At 38.3% G+C, this 21,491-nt stretch overlaps 1 protein-coding gene across 2 annotated transcripts in view; it reads left to right on the forward strand.

Moving 5' to 3' along the window:
• Nucleotides 1-18,198, forward strand: part of LOC134649545 (phosphatidylinositol 4-kinase beta) — a 62,632-nt gene extending 44,434 nt beyond the window's left edge. For both annotated transcript variants that reach the window (XM_063504313.1, XM_063504314.1), the window contains exons 4-10: nt 8,463-8,726; nt 10,445-10,606; nt 11,422-11,655; nt 12,042-12,220; nt 13,077-13,188; nt 14,077-14,218; nt 18,008-18,198. In XM_063504313.1, the coding sequence (XP_063360383.1) occupies nt 8,463-8,726; nt 10,445-10,606; nt 11,422-11,655; nt 12,042-12,220; nt 13,077-13,188; nt 14,077-14,218; nt 18,008-18,189 (1,275 nt within the window). In that variant the 3' untranslated portion in view covers nt 18,190-18,198. The remainder of the gene's footprint in view (nt 1-8,462; nt 8,727-10,444; nt 10,607-11,421; nt 11,656-12,041; nt 12,221-13,076; nt 13,189-14,076; nt 14,219-18,007) is intronic.
• Nucleotides 18,199-21,491: the final 3,293 nt, after the last annotated feature.

The following is a 21,491-nucleotide window of genomic DNA, read 5'->3' on the forward strand; positions in this document are numbered from 1 at the left end:
ATGGCGACAAATGTTATAAGTGGATGATAAGTAAGGGACTTTAAATATTAATAAAGGACCTTGGGAGCGGATATTATATAGGTACCTAAGTGCCGATTAATATTTATTGTGAACCTGTGTATATTTACCGGCAAAATATTCACGCGCCTGCAAAATAATCAAGAGAAACACAAGAAAATTGCTAAGTTAGTGTTTGTTTTTAAGGTTAGAATTTTTTATTATTATTAAATATAATTTCTTTTGCTATAGTCATTTTAAGATTACCAGCTTAAAATAAATTGACTATTATTTTAAGCTGGTAATCTTAAAACGGCTTTAGTTTTTGCTAAATATTTGCAAGTATTTCTTTAATTACATTTTATAATACGTTTTTATTCATTGTTTAATGGCGACAATTTTTAAACAGCCCACAAGATAGTTGGAGAGCATTATAATCTTAGTAGCTTTACTATGTAATTAGTGGAGTAACTTTTATAGCTTTTGGATTCAAATCAGCTTTAAAATAGAATATTTTTAATCGTTTGGCTGTATTTTGGTTCTCCTTACATAAGGTATAATCCTTCAGTTTTATAATACACTCAGTGAGAACTCGTAAAACTATACTATACTTATACGAGTGTCAAATTACGCCACAAAATTGCTTTAATCGGTTCTGTCAGTAATACAGAAAAAAGCTGTACTATAGCTATCATTTATTCTTTTAGTTTTATAATACCCTTAAAGGCAGAAGTTAATACAACTACTATACTTATAGGAGAGTTAAAGTACGCCATAAGAAATAGTTTTAAAACGGAGTTGACGTATACTTTTGTACAGCTACAAGTGCCAAGTGATACTACAATACAGCCAATATACAGCTTTTACGCTAAAATTAGCTTGTAGTGTCTCACAACTCTTAAAGTTTTAAAACGGAGTTGACAGATACTTTTGTACAGCTACAAGTGCCAAGTGATACTACAATACAGCCTGTATACAGCTTTAAGGATAGAATTAGCCTGTAGTGTCACACAACACCTAAAGTTTTATAGTAGATTTTTTTTATATTCTGATAAAGCAACTCATGCTTACGCAGTATCCTTTATAATGCTTTTATACAGCTTGGGCTGTATAATAACTGTAAAATACCTTTTATACAGCTTAAATCTTTTCTGACACCCTTATACGTCCCTTAAATTACTCTAAGTTCTAAATTGGCTGGTATATTGATTTTGCCGACACTTACATGCTACTTGGGGAGTAGGTATTGTGTCATCGACGTCATAGTTAACTGGTCATGCGTGAACCTTATTACAGTGTCATAAAGTCCTCTAAAAACTTACTTAGTGTTCTATTTGGCAATGAAAAGTTAGTCATGGGAACCTTTTTGTAAAACAACTCAATTCCTCTAGTCCATTGTAGCTTTCATGTTGTGTTAGAACTATCTCAGGAAGTAGTTTATAATTATGCAAAAAAATTAACAGTCGGAATAGACGACAAATAGGAGAAAATTGAAACTTGTTCTTGTTAAATATTGTTTGTTGCAGTATTCATGGCATCGTGTGAGTTATGTATTTTTCTACACAAGCTATAGCAATCTCGTAAATAATTATTTTTGCACGAATTTCCTACGTGTGATATTGTTCGAAACAATGGGTTCGGAATTACCTTGCATAATATAATTATAATTTATCACGAGATCCGGTTAATGCCAAGTTTTATTGCATCGATTATACGATAAGAAACGTATTCTATTGCGACCTTAGAACCAGGTTTTTTATTGTTCTTATATAATATAAGAACAGGCATTCATACTATTTGTAACTGGTACACGGTACCTGGGGAACCTGTCCGCACTTCGTTTTTCGTGTTTGTTTTGCTCAGTCAGATCGTTGGGCGTTGTAATTACAATACAATACAATACAAATCCTCTTTATTGCACAACCTCAGAATAAATGTACATGGAAACACAAATAATACATGTATTATTTATGTTATTAAGAATCTAGACTGCTTCACTAAGAATTCTGATGTCCATAACTTTAACACTAGAAATAAAAATAAGCTTGCTATCAGAAAGTTTCGTGTCCGTAAAGTAGGTACAAAAGTCATTCGTTGGGCAATGCATTCATTTTTAGGGTTCCGTAGCCAAATGGCAAAAAACGGAACCCTTATAGATTCGTCATGTCTGTCTGTCTGTCCGTCTGTCCGTCTGTCCGTCCGTATGTCACAGCCACTTTTCTCCGAAACTATAAGAACTATACTGTTGAAACTTGGTAAGTAGATGTATTCTGTGAACCGCATTAAGATTTTCACACAAAAATAGAAAAAAAACAATAAATATTTGGGGTTCCCCATACATCGAACTGAAACTCAAAAATTTTTTTTTCATCAAACCCATACGTGTGGGGTATCTATGGATAGGTCTTCAAAAATGATATTGAGGTTTCTAATATCATTTTTTTCTAAACTGAATAGTTTGCGCGAGAGACACTTCCAAAGTGGTAAAATGTGTGTCCCCCCCCCTGTAACTTCTAAAATAAGAGAATGATAAAACTAAAAAAAATATATGATGTACATTACCATGTAAACTTCCACCGAAAATTGGTTTGAACGAGATCTAGTAAGTAGTTTTTTTTTATACGTCATAAATCGCCTAAATACGGAACCCTTCATGGGCGAGTCCGACTCGCACTTGGCCGCTTTTTATAACAAGTTACCTGAGGATGCTTTAAGATTATCCTTTCCAGCTCTTAAGAATTACTTAAAAAAGTCATTGATGTTGAAGGCTTATTACAGAGTTGAGGACTACTTGACAGACAAACATGCATGGTCCAAACCAGAAACTAATAAAAACTAGTAGCAATTAAAAACATTGTATTATGTATAGAGTTATAGGTGACACAGCTCAGTTAAGAAAGCACATCAAATATTTTATGTTGGTACTTAATTCATAAGAATCAATCAGATTTATATAATTATGTTTTCCCATTTATTTTAATAACTATATTTTCTTTACCTTTTGTAAGAATTTGATATGTTGTCTGAAAGAGCTACGTATTTGTATGATTCCATGTACATATGTATATATTTTTAAATCTAATTTCTATTACACCTTATGTGTATCATTGCATGAATTCTATAGTAATTTAAATTGTATTTCTTTTGCCTTATTTTTTCGTAATGCATGTTAATTATAAGATGTAATTTTTTTTTTAAAGATGTGTCCCGCCGAGTTTGTTGCCGGTCCCATATTGGGATACCCTCCTCCAATTGAGGGGGGATTTAAATCTTCTCGGGGCAGAGGTGTAGGGTTGGAGCCGGTCTACCTAGCTTTATTTGACGTTCATAAGCGCATTGTAATTATGCCTACTTGAATAAACTATCTTTTATCTTATCTTATCTTATCATGAAGACAGAGGTAAACAACAGGCGGTCTCATCGCTAAAGAGCGATCCACCACCACCACCTAGTTCCACCACCACCACCACCACCTAGTTCTGTCGTAATTACCACTACTATGTAATGTAGTAGCGCTCAGTGGACACCAAAAGCATGGTTTATTGGACAGAAATAGTATCTCGGATATTTTCCTGTAAACGTCAACTTTGCTCGACGTTGGACGTTTTGTACTTAGTGCTTTTCTGTGGCTCTGGCCTGTGTTAATAATTATAGTCTCAGAGCGGATTGTAAATCCAGCCAAGAAGCACACGGCTTACTACGGGATTATTTGCACATCGGGTTGACTTTCCTGGCAGGTTGATTTATACGATTCCTTTCGTTGCAGGAAAACGTACTCGGAACCAACAAGATGTAAATGCGCATTGTCTTGAATTCATGATCGAGTGTGCGATATCTCTTAAGACCTATCGTTTTAAATATGTGTATATATGTTTAGATTAAATACGACAACTCTAATTTAATTCAGATAACATTTTGTTCTAACTATACGTTGTTGTACATTGCACTTACGCTCTTTCACCTAACATGGCGTTTTCTTGGTTGTATCCTAAAGGATCCTGATTCGAAGAAGTTGTTTTTACATAATCTTTAATAGAAAAAAACCGACTTCTCTAACTACTAGCCTCGACCCACTTAACGGCGCTTATACTTTATTTGGTAATATGTATACTTACATTTTATGGTAATCATAGTGGTATATTTAGTTTAGGTACCATAGTGATTTTCCGGGTCAAGGTCCGGGTCCGTGTCCGGATCCGAGTCCGGGTCCGAGTCCAAGTACGGGTCCGAGTCCGGAGTCCGGGGCCGGGGCCCAGTCCAAGTCAAAATCGAAATTCGAAATCACAAAACGTGTACTATGCGTCGTTGAAGAGTTCTGTTCTGATCATCATCAGCAGTTCCACTTCATCAAATGCCACAGTTTGTAATGTAAATGCTTGATTTTCTGAAGAAAATATATAAAATTCTATACGTATGCCTTTAAGATTTTAGAAATTCCCTCTATTCCTCATGGATCCCATGTTCAGGACTTGATTGACATAAATTTGCCTAAAAACCTAGCTTGCTTAACAAACATAACGAAAAGGACAAATCGCCAAATGCGAGCTATGCGTCGTTGAAGAGTTCCGTTATGATCATCATCAGCAGTTCCACTTCATCAAATGCGACAGTTTTTAATCAAAATGCTCGATTTTCTGATGAAAATACAAAAATCTCTATACGCATGCCTTTAAGATTGGAGGAGTTCCCTCGATTCCTCGTGGCCACATGATGGGAATCATCAGAACTCGAGCTTGACAAAAATGTGGCTTAAAAACTTAACTTGCTTAACAAACATAACGAAGAGGACAAATCGCCAAACGTGAACTATGCGTCGTTGAAGAGTTCTGTTCTGATCATCATCAGCAGTTCCACTGCATCAAATGCGACAGTTTTTAATCAAAATGCTCGATTTTCTGATGAAAATACAAAAATCTCTATATGCATGCCTTTAAGATTTGAGGAGTTCCCTCGATTCCTCATGGATCCCATCATCAGAACTCGAGCTTGACAAAAATGTGGCTTAAAAACTTAACTTGCTTAACAAACATAACGAAGAGGACAAATCGTCAAACGTGTACTATGCGTCGTTGAAGAGTTCCGTTCTGATCATCATCAGCAGTTCCACTTCATCAAATGTCACTTTTTTGAATGTATATGCTTGATTTGTTGATGAAAATATAAAAATCACTATATGTATGCCTTTAAGATTTGAGGAGTTCCCTCGATTCCTCATGGATCCCATCATCAGAACTGGGTTTTGACAAAAACGGGACCAATCTGTAAGCATATACATGCAATCAAAAAAAAAATTTTCAAAATCGGTCCAGCAATGACGGAGATATGGAGTAACAAACATAAAAAAAAATAAAAAAAATAAAAAAAAAACATACAACCGAATTGATAACCTCCTCCTTTTAGATTTGGAAGTCGGTTAAAAAGCGATCACTCAGAGGGGGAAAACTAGTTTTCCTTGGATTTGTCTTGTGTGTGTGTGTGTGTGTGTTTTTTTTTTTTCATCAAAGGGCAACTAATAGGTAAATATAAATTATACCTATTTCGTGGGTATTTCATTACTTCTCAGAAACTTCTCCGTAAGAGTCAGTGTTCGATTGAACCCACGGCCTCCGGCTTGGAAGCTGCACCTCTATACAGCTCGGCGATCATTTTACTCTTAAATGAAGCGATCGTATCGTTTTAATAACAACCACTTATCCACAGACAAAGGTTTCACATGCAACTGTGTCAACACCAACGCAAGGTTGAAACGATTTATAACAATTTTTCTTCCGCATTTTAAAAAGTAGCCCTAAACGTATACCTCGAGTAATTTAAAACTATTACTATCGATCTAGCGCTTGATCGACTTTCGCGGACCGAACTACGGATCCGGTGACCAGTCGACCTTCAGCTGATTGAGCGATACCGTTCACGACACACAGGAGCTGCGCTGGGATTGGATCCGTATCTTGACATATTAATGAATACTCGTTGACAGTATGAAAAATCTCTCTTCTTCCTCGCGGTGTTCCGGCACTCTGGTTACGGCTCATGGGAGCCTGGAAAAATGAATGAAAATATATCAGTCGAAAAGTGGTTTTGTAGCTTCACTTTAGGGATGTAAAATCTTTAGATTTCTCTATAGAGGTACCAGTCGCTATTCGCTACTTATAGAAATAACTTAATATACTTATCGTTAATATTTATGTTGTATTAAAGTGTTCAGTTTCTTATTTTAAGGATACATTTTCCGCTCCTTTATTGCATTTGAGAAGACTTTATTTTTACCGATTCGGATGCTGCAAAGATGATCTTTTATCATTGGCCTTTAACGTCTATTACAGACGATATGTACATCATCAGATCATCATTATGGGTTTTGTGGCCAACGATTTAGGTTGCCATGAAGTAGTGACGATACAAGAACTGCACGATCTCCCAGCATAAAAAAATTGATTTCAAAAGCTGGTGTCTGTTCGTTACGAGTAAACTTCTCCCAGCTTTATCAGGTTTCATATAGCAGAACTTTCTACCGTCTATAGCTACAACATGTTTAGGTTACTTGGTTAAATAAATAATTTGGTTGAATATTAGTTGGTTAAATTAATAAATGTCGGTCGCGCCGGTACCTATTTATATGTATATCTCTTGGTAGTCTTGGTACCCACTAAATAACTGAATTCGTAGAGCATTTATTTTTAGGTTCCACTTCACAAAAATGGAAATTTGCGCTTGGTTTTCAGGCCAATATTAAAATGGTAAATCGGCTCCCTAGTTGGCGCCGTTGCGAGTCGACAGAAGGAATTTAGGACAGGGATCGGCCTATTTAGCAAATATGTTATGGGGCCTGACGATTTGGTTCACCGATTATTATAACCCAGTAAAGACTATTTATTTTATTATAAAGATATGGTGACGAGAATATGTATTGTATTTACTGAGGTATGGTAATAGTGTCTCTTAGAGCTATGCATCCATTTTAATTATTAGATAAATTGTTGGTATATAGGTCTTTAACGTTTGTATAGTATTGTATGAAGTAGGCACGTTAGTAAGAATCATTAGGATACGTAAGATAAATATTGTGTACTAATGTTATCACAAAATAAATGTACGACGCCTATAAAATAAAAACATTAGTAGCGGAAATGAAGGTGATGAATGGGGTCGGCGGCATTTACTGGAACCATAAAACTTGCGAGGAAGCCTGGGTATGTTTGTACGACATGGCTATTAAAGGCAGAGAAGCGGCTGAAATGGTCACACACGCAAGAATTCGGGACTACAGCTTTCTACTCCATAATATGTAGATCCGAAAAACGGTTGAACGAAGTAGTGCTAAAGGTGCTAAAGGTTTGACTGAAGTTTTAATTGTCACCACACGGGATTGTTATGCCATTTAGGGTTCTCGCTATTTGGAAATTCTATAGCTTAAGTATTCAACAGCTAATTTAGGTGGACCCTAAATGCCGCAACAATCGCGGAGCGTGATGGTACAAAGACGCAAAATATTTCTATTTACTCAATCGTTTGCGTCAGCGCACATAAATTTACCTACCTTGTAATGTTGTTAGCAATGTTTATATTGTTTATAAAGCTCGGGACAGTGATTCAACAGGAAACGACATTGTATGCTGCGCACATTGCGCGTAACGTAATGAATTTTCTCATCTCTCTCGCTTCCGACATAGTGGTGTTGATTGTTGACTGACACATTCCTTTCCTTCTAGAGATCGGTTAAATACCACTTAACATATTATCTAATAGAAAGTCATTATCTAACGGATAGAATTTGTTGTTGCATACATTTTTATTGTATGTATGTAGTAACTTGACGAACTTAAAGTGAATTTCAGAGCACTTTCTTACTAAGTCGGAGAAGAACCGAGTCAATTAAGTATATATGTAGAATATTACGAAAGTGGTAACAAAACAAATGTGTCAGTATCCGCCTTGCATGAGCATATAAGCGAAAAAGCATCGTTGAGTCATCTGGCACTGTTTGTAAATTAGCTGTAACCGTCTGTTTGTAAATCAAGCTTGATCGGTTTTACCTATATGAGGAGTCGGCTAAATTAAGAACTGTGGCAAGGAAATGTCACAAACAAACTGCACATTTTAGGATGACTTGATGCCGTCTAATTATCATAATCATATTTTGAGTCAAGTATTTTTGTGTTGTTACCGGTCCCTTATTGGGATATAATCCTCCAATTGAGGGGGGGGATTTAAATCTCGAGGCAGTGGTGAAGGGTTATAGTCGGTGTAGCTTTATTTGGCGTTCATAAGCGCATTTTAATATGCCTACTTGAATAATAAACTATCTTTATCTGTTATAAAATAAAATGAACGAAATTGTTGGTAGGTATGTTAACGTTACTAGTAATTTTGACTTAAACTGTATACTAGGTTTGATTGAGACAACCAATTGGCTATAGGAGACGGTATACTTATCTTAGTATTTATGTCTTGATGTCTTGTTGCAGGCCCCCTATATAATGTACGTGGAAGTCCTAGAAACAGAGGGTCACGAGCCGCTTCCCCCGCGCCTACTCCCACCAGCGCCGCCCGCGCCCCACTCTCCCCCCATCCGGCACACGAAGAGCGAGGAGAACTTAGTGCCGGAGTGGCCCGCGCTGTCTCTGTACTCTGCGCTGGATGACGTTGATGCTGGAGACTGTTGGAGTCATGATGACGAGGACTTGAGCCAGTACCCGGCGAGAGCGCCGCAGCCGGACAGCGTTTCGCAGGTTACTATTTATTTTATCTACTAAGTACCCACTTAATAAACCGGCCAAGTGCGAGTCGGACTCGCGCACGGAGGGTTCCGCACCATCAACAAAAAATAGAGCAAAACAAGCAAAAAAAAACACAAGCAAAAAAACGGTCACCCATCCAAGTACTGACCCCGCCCGACGTTGCTTAACTTCGGTCAAAAATCACGTTTGTTGTATGGGAGCCCCACTTAAATCTTTATTTTATTCTGTTTTTAGTATTTGTTGTTATAGCGGCAACAGAAATAGGTACATCATCTGTGAAAATTTCAACTGTCTAGCTATCACGGTTCGTGAGATACAGCCTGGTGACAGACGGACGGACGGACGGACGGACGGACGGACGGTTTTTACCCTTTGGGTACGGAACCCTAAAAAACGTACGCTTGTTAGATAAGTTTGATTGTCCCCCAAAACTGTATACCTACCCGTTTGTATGTAAGATCCGCAGTCTCAAGTTCGTCAAATCTTGACGCACCATAATATCAATGACTCGAGTTGATAATGAGCGCCAAGTGAACAGCCAAAGTCAACTGAACCACAGAATAACTAATAGTACTACCGTACAGAAAATTCACTCCTTCACAAAAGTCAGATTTAGGTATAAAATTACACCTATATCGCCGCCTGCAAGCAAAATTGAAACTTATAACTGCGCACGAACCGTGAATCTCCTTTGCGCGCCGCAGTTTTATGACCGAGCTGTGAGTGTCGGCACGGGGTTATCACTTGACAAGTTTTTATACCTATACCCACTGATTTATTATTTTTAAGATAAATATGTAGGAATTACAAACGTTGGTTATGTAAACATACATTTTTTATCCGGAGATAGTATGTCTGATTCTCACGGAAGTAAGTTTCGAAGCCAATGTGTATTTTCAATTTTGCGCGAGCGCCACGTGACACGACTATCGCGCACGCCGAGCGGCAGCCCACTGCCATACGCCTGTCCGATGGGCGCGCCGGCCAAATGTACCTAAACTGCGGAGTGACACCCCCCTGACTGAACCTAATCGTTGTTAATATGGCCCGGCAGCTTGAATATGTCATGCTCGCTTAAAAGTCTTTGCTTACGGTGGCGTTGTTGATCGGGTCGCCACTTTCCCGAATGAAGGTTGAGAGAGGCGATGGCTGAGATACGCGTCATACTCGTGAACGGGTGCTGTTTGTGGACTGGTCTATTTAAGCTAACACGAGCTATTATATTTAGTTACTCTATTTTTGAGGATAATTACATGGACACAGACACACATCATTCGGTTCTCGTATGCTATTTTATTTTTATTGTCATTTTCTTACTTAATGAATGTTTTAATTAGGTATACAGGATTTTGACTCTTGGAGACCCTATACATCTCTAAGGATAATTTGATTAACTAAGTATATGTTGTAATCTTTTAGTTATGATGACACTTAGAGACATTTACATCTCTAAATAATTTTAGATTATAGTTTTGTATCTTTGTGTTCTTTTTTTTTCAATACTATTGTTATAGCGTTTTTTTTTTGTAATTCGACATTTAGAGACTTTATACATCTCTATGTAATACTTTAGTTTGATTTTATATTTGCGGCTTAGAAAGTTGTATTTTATAATTGTAGATGTGTTTTTTTTTGCTGTATGTAAATTCCATGTTGACGTGTAAAAGTGCCCTTGTGGCCTAAATGTTGATGTTGATGTTATTCCGCAGGTGTCAGCGGTGTCAGCACTGTCGGCGTCGTCAGCGGGGTCGCGCGAGTCGCTGGCGGTGGGCGCAGGCGAGGTGCGGCGGCGGCTGGCCGACGCCACGGCCGCGCCGCCGCCCAACACCTTCCGCCACGACCCCGCCGACCCATCCGCGCTCGCGCTCAAGGTATCTTATCATATCTTTCAAGCGACATGACTCAACTGGTGAACCTGGTCTACAATCTACATTCAGTCCAGCGGTCACCGCAAATAGGGATGATGACACATGTTGAATTTTATAACAAAATCTAGTAAAATAGATAGCAAACGAGCAATTTGTCACAATAATGTGGATATTAAAATAAAATATTGAAAAATTACAAAAATACAGGACCTGAAAGTTTCAAAATTTAAGTTTTTTTTTAACTTCCAAAAACGATAAAAGTAAGGGTACCATTCGATTCCTTACATTTCATCCAAAAAATATTGCATAGAAACTATATACATAAACGCAATATTTCACCGACAAAAACGCAATTTTCTTGTTTTGTCCATACTACAAGATGGGCTCCCAGAGACCTTGACGTCACGGCCTCTGGCCGTTTTGTATAGGGCGTTTCGCGAGTGAAGTGCGACTGTCGGCCTTTGACTACAATTTCTGACTTTTGTGTTACTTTAATGCAATGAGTCCCATATAGACATTTGATCCTAAAACCAAACCCGATCGATTGATACCATTAAATGAAAATTAGTCATGTAGCCTATTGCGATATTCCAAAGACTGCGCGGTCTTTATGAGGTCGTCTGTTAACCTTGCTAATAAAGATGTAAACATTTTTAACTAGGCATTTTACAAGTGCTTATGAACGTCAAATAAAGCCACGCGCAGCGCTATCCTGTGTTCGCCACTTCGGGCTGCCCCAAACAACTATCTTATTTTTTCACGCAATGCTATACCGCCGTACCAACTGTGGTGGTATCCACAATATTTTTTTTTTTCAGGAATCCTGGGAAAGCAAGCTCGCTCGCATGCGTTCCTCCTCCCCGTACGGTTCCCTAGCGGGCTGGCGGCTGCTCGGCTGCATCGTGAAAGTCGGCGACGACCTTCGACAAGAAATGCTGGCCGCACAACTACTTCGAAGACTCCAGGCTGTTTGGGACTTGGAGAGAGTGCCGCTCAAGTTGCACCCTTATGAGATCCTGTGTTTGGATAAGGAGTCCGGTCTCATTCAACCAGTGAGTGTCATTCAGTAACTTGTATTCGGGCGTTTTCTAAAATAAATATTGAAAATCCGATTCTCCCAGATCCTGGTGTTTTTGGGTTCTTTCAACTCAGAATCACTAGCATATTCAATCGTGATGATAAAAAAAATTGTCCCAAAATTTTGTATGAAAATTGTACATTCCACTACGTCACGTTACACACAAGTGAACATTTTTCTCACACTAAAAACGTGACGTAATGGAATGGACATTTTGTGACATCTTTTTTTAATGGTAGGATGGTGCTGTCGATTCTGAGTAGAATGAGCCCAAGAATGTCCAGATTTGAAAGAATCGGGTTTTCGATATTTACGATTATAGCCAACAACTGTTTCTAACGTTGCACTCGTATTATCCAGGTACTAAACTCTGTATCACTGCACCAAATCAAGAAACAATCAGGGAAGACGCTCCGCGCGTGGCTGGAGTTGGAACACGGGCCGGCTACTAGCGAGGGTTTTATGCGCGCGCAGAACAACTTCGTGCAGTCCGCGGCCGCGTACGCGCTCACCAGCTACCTGTTGCAGCTAAAGGACAGGTAAATAGTTATTTGTTTCACTCGGGGGCAAAGTTGTTGTTTAACCGCTCGTGCTAATATTGATACCCGAGCAAGCGAAAGATTCCAAAATTGAACTTCGAAAAATGGAATCTTGAGCGTTGCGAGGGTTTCAAAGCACGAGGGTTAAACAAAATTTGCCCCCCGAGTGAAACACAAAATTTTTCACCAGACCAACCCGAAGCACATATTAAATCTAAAATATCAAACAAAATCAAACCAAATCAAATTCAAATGAATGTTATTAAATATTTATCATCCAAAATCATCATTTAAAAGTCAATTCTACCAGCAAACATAAGAAAACAACTCAAAATTTGCATTTGATTACTTTGCCTCACACGTGAATTACCGATAGCAAAGTGCAACTTTGCTATCCGTTTTTGAAGTGAAAAGTAAGCCTTTCCGAGCTGGTGTGGTGAAAATTATAATAATGCCATCTAGTGAGTTGGAACACTTGAAACTTATCTAAAGTGTCATTCTATGGAACTTGCTAACTATGTAAACAAACCGCCATATTAAAATTGTCTCTAAATGTCAAATTACTAGTCATACTAGTGACTTTTGTTTACATAGTTAGCATGTTCCTTTCTGTTTCCCTCGGGTATTACAACTAGTCCGGTTCAGCTGTCCACAGGTTATATTGGATTTCATAACTAGAGAACGTGATTTTCTTGTGGTAGTGTCGTCATTATTTCGGCTATTATAATATTCTGAATGAAATCTTTCTACGACAATCGCAGATAATGTAATTTTCTTTCATTTTGAATTTTATTATAAATCTTTTTCATTGATTATTTCCCTGAATATTTTTTATAATTAGCAATGTTTATTTCAGACACAACGGAAACATTCTGCTGGACAGTGCGGGACACATCATCCACATCGACTTTGGATTTATTTTCTCCATTTCACCCAAGAACCTGGGATTTGAGAGTTCACCTTTTAAGGTATGTCTAACGAATTACAAATTCTTCAAGTTGATGACGTGTATTGATTGTTTATATTTGTAATACGAAGATTGCAAATACTTACACACATACAGTTAATGGTTCATGTAGTTTTATCAAATCACTAATTAGGAATTACTTAATACTCGTAAAACTTCAATATATTTGACACGAGGGCAGCCTGCACTTCCCTTTCGCGGGTCAAATCGCGGCCTAGCCAAGGTGACGATCGCTTGCGCTTCGCCATCGAATCTCTTTGTGACTCTATCACTCTTCCATATTAGTGCGACAGTGACAGTTGCGTTTCGTTCGCTAGCGATTGGCATGTTGTCTACGGGGCCAGTTCTGGTCGCAGTTTGGAGACCCCTGTTATAGGGTGATATGACTATATGACCTACCCTAATAGTATAGTTTGTAGCTTTCTAATAGAGCCCGTCGGCTAATCCTATTGTCTATTGTTAAGTAAAACCGCTCGTGCCACGTGCCACAACCACCTGCATAAAAAATCGCTCGTTCACTTTACCCAGGTAATTGAATTACAACTCCTATGGAAATTGCAATAAGATTCAAAATGAACTAATGGATAAATATTTTGTTACGATGTGTGTGGTCAGTACTTCGGTTACTGAGTGCCGGCGAGTCGAACGCTACAGAACCAGTCTAAAATGTGTCATCGAGATGCGTAACAAAGGCGCGTTATCGGAGAGCGCACCTACACTGGTTTTTTGAGCGTTGGACTAGCCCGCGCTCAGGTGCCAAATAGAATAATTAAGACCCTTTTTCGCAGGTAAGTAGCACGTGCGGTTTTATTGAACAATAGACAATAGACAAGCCTTCGGGCTCTACTAGAAAGCTACAAACCATAACACGTGTTATATGGCATTGCAGTTGACACCAGAGTTCGTAGAAGTAATGGACGGCGAAAACTCGGACATGTTCGGCTACTTCAAGATACTGATGCTGCGCGGTCTCATCGCGGCGCGCAAGCACTGCGACCAAATCATACACATCGTCGAGCTGATGCGCATGTGTGAGTACATTTGTAGTCTAGAAGCTTTAGACAATATTTAACGTTTCAGGGGGTTTTGATTGTCCAATGTCCATATATGTTAATACGATCGTGGATCGGATTTTGTAATAGACATCTATTAGATATCTTTTAGACATCGCCAAGATACGATAACGATATGTTTAAGATCTAACCTGTCAAATTTGACATTTCTGCGATTCTGGAGATACTCTTGAACGATTTCCACAAGATTACTTAGAGATCTAATTCACATCTAATAGATATCTAACAAGATCTATCGTAAAAGTGACATTAGTTGCCCGAATTGCGCTGCAAAAGAGAACTAGTTGAAATCTAAACTATAACGTATCTAGTACGTGTCGTCTCTTGTGAATATCTTGAAGTTCGATACGGCAGCGTGTCCTCTGAACTTAGAGGTAACTTTACTGCCGAGTCGATGTCGCGTTTGCGGGGATCGGGGGGGTTAAGCTATATAACCTGCTTAACACGCAAACTTGTCGACTGTCGGCTTTTGAAATAAAGTCATCCATAGCTTGTGTTGGCCAACTGTGCTAATATGTTGGCTCGTCAATGAGTAGGTTTGAAGGAGATAAGAGACGCATCCCTTTTTATATTTAAATGGAACAGATACAGTGAAGTTTGCGTAGGTTAGGTTTATCCTTATTTGCATTCGTTGGAGTTGGCCTGACATATGTTTGTGGTTTTAGAATAATAGGACTTATTCACACAAGGTTTGTTGTTCGACAGACTTGACGTTCGACAGGAAAATAGCTTAATTTCTTCTTCGTTTGTCGCAGAAATTTTATTCCGTATGCAGTCTGTTTAATTTATTCACGAGAGGACATTATTTTTGGTCCGTTTTGCATTGCGTTTTTTCTGCAATGATACTTTTTAACCCCCTATTCAAAAACTTTGTAAATCTAAATCTAAAAACCTAAATCCGCATATTTTAAACAACCACTCTTGGTGACTTTACTCGTCAAAGTCATAGGTATTTAGTTCCAAATAGCTGGTGGTCCTTATCCAAAAAATAAATGTTTTCCAGTGGCCACTGAAATGTTAAAGAACCTTTGATTTAGAAGGATAATAATAAGTGGGTGTGTTTCCCCGAATTTGTGGTGTTCGGAATGCATTTTTTCTAGGATCAACAGTTAGGCCTGATTTAGACGGCGCGCGAACACGTATACGATTTTAGTTACATTGCGGACCATTGAGGTTACATCAATTCAACCTACCGATCCAATGACGCAATGTAATGAAACTCGTATGCGAGTTCTCCCACTGTCTAAATGAGCTCTTATTAGGGTTCCGTAGCCAAATGGCAAAAAACGGAACCCTTATGGATTCGTCATGTCTGTCTGTCTGTAGGTCTGTCTGTCCGTCCGTATGTCACAGCCACTTTTTTCCGAAACTATAAGAACTATACTGTTGAAATTTGGTAAGTAGATGTATTCTCTGAACCGCATTAAGATTTTCACACAAAAATAGAAAAAGAACAATCAATTTTGGGGGTTCCCCATACTTAGAACTGAAACTCAAAAATTTTTTTTTCATCATACGGGTCTTTCCGCGTAACTCGGACATGACAACGAAAAAATAAACTATTGAATTTAGAATGTGTTTGAATGTAGAATAATCAAATGAGGGTAGCAGAACAAATTTTATAACCTTAAGTCAATAATAAGTCAACGGTTGTCATAATTTCCGACATTGTAAGTGCTGCTTGCGGAATCAACTACGAACGTAAAATAAGTGATTATAAATATTACGACTTTAATTGATTTTTACGCAAAGAAGAGGTAAGTAACCTTTATTTATCTGTTGTCTATTAAATTATTCACGCGTTACTTTGATTACAATTATCATAAGTTGAAAGAAAAATATGTAAGAGGTGAATGAAAATTGCATGTCGTTGAGTAACGTGAGTAACGTAAAAAACAATATTTTTCATTTACTGTACTGAAGTTTTGGACAAACGAACTTATATTGAACTATGTGTATGATTGGGCTTAGATGGTGTCATTCTCGCGGTTTATTTCTCCGCATAAGTGTTATTTTATAGAAATACATGACTTGAGATACTTGTAACGTGAGTCACAGTGAATCGCGTTGTTGCAACTGTAAAGCGAGTAACTAAATATTTGAATGTATTTTGTAGCTACAATGCCTCTATCAGCGGCAGAAAGGGCAAAAAGAAGAAGACAGAAGCTGAAAGACGACGGAAAGTACGAAGAGTATAAGAAAAAACATAGGCTTGCCGCCAAAAAATCAGGCAAAAGAAGAAGTTGCTAGATAACATGACTCAAAAAAAGAAAAACCAATTTATAAAGGATGAAAGAGAAAAAACCAGAAAAAGAGTTGAAAAACATATAGATCAAAGAAAAAAGCTGAATAAGCAAGAGCCTTAGATAGTTCAATTGCATCCTCATCTTCGATGTTAATTAATCGCCAAGCTTTGGGTAGAGCTAAATAACGTATCAGAAAAGTTCTAATTCTAATAATAATAAGTAAAAAATATGCTATTTGTTTGCTAGAAATGATAAAAAATATCAAAATATTCTAGGTAGTCGCAAGTAACGTGATTCACGAAATCGCTGTAACGTGAGTTCGTAAGGTTTTATATTTTATTTAAATAAGGGTGTATCTTTGATTTTATTTGGTTAACTATTAAAGAAGCTTGCATATTTATGTCATTGTTTTGTTATTTTGTTAAAACTAATTCATTCAATAATCAAAGGGAAATCAATAAACACAAAAGGCGTAAAACTCCGTGTCCATTTCTTGTAACGTGAGTCATGGAGTTATTTTCCACTTTTCTCCAATTTTTATAATTTGATGGAGAAAAAGTACTTCGATAAATGATTCGCAGTAATGTACTCTGTGATATTATTATCAAGTTTTCGACGTAGAAAGCTCTTGATCTCAAATATACGACAAGATTGTTAGGAATAGTGACTACAAAGTAACGTGAGTCACCGTGGATTTACCCATACCCATACGTGTGAGGTATCTATGGATAGGTCTTCAAAAATTATATAGAGGTTTCTAATATCATTTTTTTCTAAACTAAATAGTTTGCGCGAGAGACACTTCCAAAGTGGTAAAATGTGTCCCCCCCCCCTGTAACTTCTAAAATAAGAGAATGATAAAACTAAAAAAAATATATGATGTAGATTACCATGTAAACTTCCACCGAAAATTGGTTTGAACGAGATCTAGTAAGTAGTTTTTTTATACGTCATAAATCCCCTAAATACGGAACCCTTCATGGGCGAATCCGACTCGCACTTGGCCGCTTTTATTAATAAGTATTGTATTGTACACACACACACACACACACAAATTTAGAATAAATTGTACTATTAGCTTAAGTTTTCTTTCTGTATGCTAGTTAAATATTTCTTAAATCTACAACTTGTTGCTACGGAGGAGCGGGGCTTCCTGATACAGGTATAATCACAGACAAACCAACCTCTAGACATAGCATAGTCGCGCTACCCCCTCTGCCACACATACGGTAGCGTTACTCCATCTTCGAGTCAATCCCGTGCCGTGATTGGTCCGTGTCTTTGAACGGACCAATCACGGCACGGGATTCGCTCACCTCGTCCCCCCGCACCTCCGTATTTTTGGCAGCATCGGTTTCATGAAAGAATTGGCCTAAGCTCAGTCTAGAGGTTGGATTGTCAGTGGGTATAATATACTTAATAGGGAGTCCCAACCTGTTACCTTGTTATGTAACATTTATTAATGTAAATAAATATTTTCATTTTCATTGTTTATCGTCAGGCGGGCAGCTGGCCTGCCTCCGCAGCAGCACGGCGGTGTCGGGGTTCCGCGCGCGCTTCCACGCCGGGCGCACCGAGCCGCAGCTGCAGGCGCTCGTGGACCGCCTCGTGCGCGACGCGCTGCACTCCCTCTCCACCCGCCTCTACGACAACTACCAGTACTACACCAACGGGATACTCTAATACCACACATAAAACAGACTAGGGACCCATTTCTCGAACGGTATTAGACTAATACAGGGTGGCCAAATAAGAGGTATACACCTTATTTTTGAAATTTTATTCTATAAAACATAAAAAATATATGCGAACCCTTTTCATCGCGTTTTTCATCACTTTTTCACACATTTTTGGCGTTATCTCAGTGACAGTGTTTCGAATATTTTGTTTTAATTGCTGAAGGTTCGTTGGCCTATTAGCATAGACACGTCCCTTTAGATAGACCCACAGAAAAAAGTCAGGAGCTGTTAAATCAGGCGATCTTGGGGGCCAGTCAATGTCACCGTTTCTCGAAATTAATCGACCGGGAAACGTTATTTTTAATGTTTCTATTGTTTTTAATGATTAAAACACGTTGTTCCGTCGTAAAACGCTCCATAATAAATTTGCCGTATCTACACAAACTAATTTTCATGCAATAACTGTCATATTTACCGCCAAAATAAAATGGCGGCAAAAAAAAAGTTGTATACCTCTAAGTTGGCCACCCTGTATTATTAGTCCACGAACTGTCAAATCGTATAAGTTACCATGGCAACACAATAATATTATTAGTCTAAAGCTTTGAATTCCTCCGAAAACGGTGCCGTCATATTACGGCCGCTATATAGCGTTGACTGACGTCACTAGAACGTTGTCTATGTAAACAAGATGGCGCGGTTTCCTAGACGGCGTAAAGCTTTGGATTCCTCCGAAAACGGTGCCGTCATATTACGGCCGCTATATAGCGTTGACTGACGTCACTAGAACGTTGTCTATGTAAACAAGATGGCGCGGTTTCCTAGACGGCGTTACGTTACGTTGATTGTCAACGTAACGTAAGATGACGGCCGTCATGACCTTGTCGATAGTTTCGTGAACGTTTTATTAGATAGCGGTGACGCCATTTTGAATAAATGACACGAAATTTGAATAAAAGATTCCGTACTACGATTATTTTCCTCTTCTGATGATATTTCATCCTCCAAGTAAATTATAGATGATCAAGCAAATCTTGTCAGTAGGAAAAGGCGCGAAATTCAAATTTTCTATGGGACGTTATCCCATCGCGCCTACATTTTTCAAATTTGCCGCTTTGACCTTGGTGGATGACGGTGTGTTATGACGCCGTGGTACTTTCCACATGTCGCCACCGTAAAAACGGCCGTCTTTTGCTGCCGCTATATGACGGCCGTCATATGACGGCACCGTTTTCGGAGGAATCCAAAGCTTAATACCGTTCGAGAAATGGGCCCCAGATGTCGTTATCTCTCGTTCCATCGCGCTTGTTGGAGCGATAAAGAGGCAGATAGACGAACGAAGTGGCTCGCGGTTGTTGGGAATCGTGTCCCGAGGTATCGGACGGATTCGTGTGATTTAAACTGACACGATTCTCACTCATACTTTTATAACTAACGCGGGGCGTAAGGCTTACGCGATTAAGTCCCGTGTTGGTTATAAAAGTATGGATTCGTGTGAGTTTACCTAACGTGCGACTTTTATACTTATCATCAGTCACGTGACTTCGTTCGATGTCACAAATTTGTAGTAGGGTTGAAGAAAAAAATCTTGCCGTGGAAATAGCAGAATTCCGAGTGAAACTTGTCGTAGTATCTTGATGGTATTGACAATAAAAAATTACAATTTGAAAGGAATTTCGCGTAATAAAGATTGCATAAAAGTTAAATTACGAAATATTGCAAAATTCTGTGGTGAATTATTAACATCTTCAGATTTTGTTTTACTAAATGATACAGTCAATTTAACTACAACTTATATTTTTACATGGGAGCGCCGAGCTCAAACAAAATCAAACAAGTACTCGTAGTATATCATATTTACCTTGTTTATATTGATGTAATAAAAACTCTTCCATAATAACCATGACAGGTAGTCAAAAACTGAGTTAATTTTATATTTGACCACATTTCTAACCTTTCAAATTGTAATATGGCTATACCCAATGTATATTTGGACTCTAAACAAAATATCTGAGTGATGTACTTAGATAGAATATTTGAATGCGAAATTGACACTAGAACACTAGATTCCATTCCATCGAATATCATAAATTTATTCACTTAGTTTTAAAATTGGTTTAGATTTTTATAACGTTTTTCAAGCTACTTTCAGTATAACAAGTCAATATTATCCGACTTACCAGAATTATAAACAAAATAGATTATAACAGTCTAGTTTAATCCATGGTTTATACCTAATATTTAGACTTAATCTCTATCCCAATATGATTAGTAAAAGACAGAATGTTCCGATATAGGAAATATTATTAAGTTACATCTTCGCAGAGATTTACGAGATTGCCATTCTGCTCTGACGAGGAACGCAGTAATTACAGTCATAAATATGTATTCAGGTGTGCTACATGGAAAGGAGTATAAATACGTATACATATTATTGACTAGTTACTTAACACCTTCCCTGTCTGGGTTCCCGGGGTCATTAAGCTTTTTTCCAGGAGTCCCTGCTTCCACTATGAGTTCATAACTTCAAAGTGGAAGCAGACTTGGCCGTGTGACTTTGTCATATCGTTTTGTATGGGGACAGTGAACATGTTAAGGCACTGCGTTATTTACGAACGTATTGACATAGAGAAAAAAATACATAGAGTGCTCACTCCATACATCAGTTTTAGTACCAAAAAGACTATTAGCATCTAGCATCGAGTAGCGGAACTATCAGTACTGCTACTTGACAATAGATGTCGCCACCGACCGGAAAGTCTTATGCTGTTGAGATAAGACTTTCCGGTCGGTGCTACATCTATTGTCAAGTAGCAGTACTGATAGTTCCGCTACTCGATGCTAGATGTAGACACTGAAATTAATAGTCTGAACTGATGTATGGAGTGAGCACTTGTATTTTTTTCTCTATGGTATTGACGAGTCCGTCGAAGACGTTCGACGTTTCGAGCCGCGAGCGGCTCTGTAGTTAGTGCCATAGGGCCGGCGCAGACCTACAGAGTAGAGGAGAACGGATAACTTGCAAATTGAACCATACTGGAACAGACACAAGGATCAAAATACAACAATAGGCTACATGACTAATTTTTTTTATGGTATCAATCGATCGGGTTTGTTTTTAGGATCAAATGTCTATATGGGACCCATTGCATTAAAGTAACACAAAAGTCAGAAACTGTAGTCAAAGTCCGACAGTCGCACTTCACTCGCGAAACGCCCTATACAAAACGGCCAGAGGCCGTGACGTCATCGCCCACGTTGTAGTATGGACAAAACAAGAAAATTGCGTTTTTGTCGGTGAAATAT

Source organism: Cydia amplana, chromosome 7, assembly GCF_948474715.1.
Source record: "Cydia amplana chromosome 7, ilCydAmpl1.1, whole genome shotgun sequence".
Taxonomy (NCBI): domain Eukaryota; kingdom Metazoa; phylum Arthropoda; class Insecta; order Lepidoptera; family Tortricidae; genus Cydia; species Cydia amplana.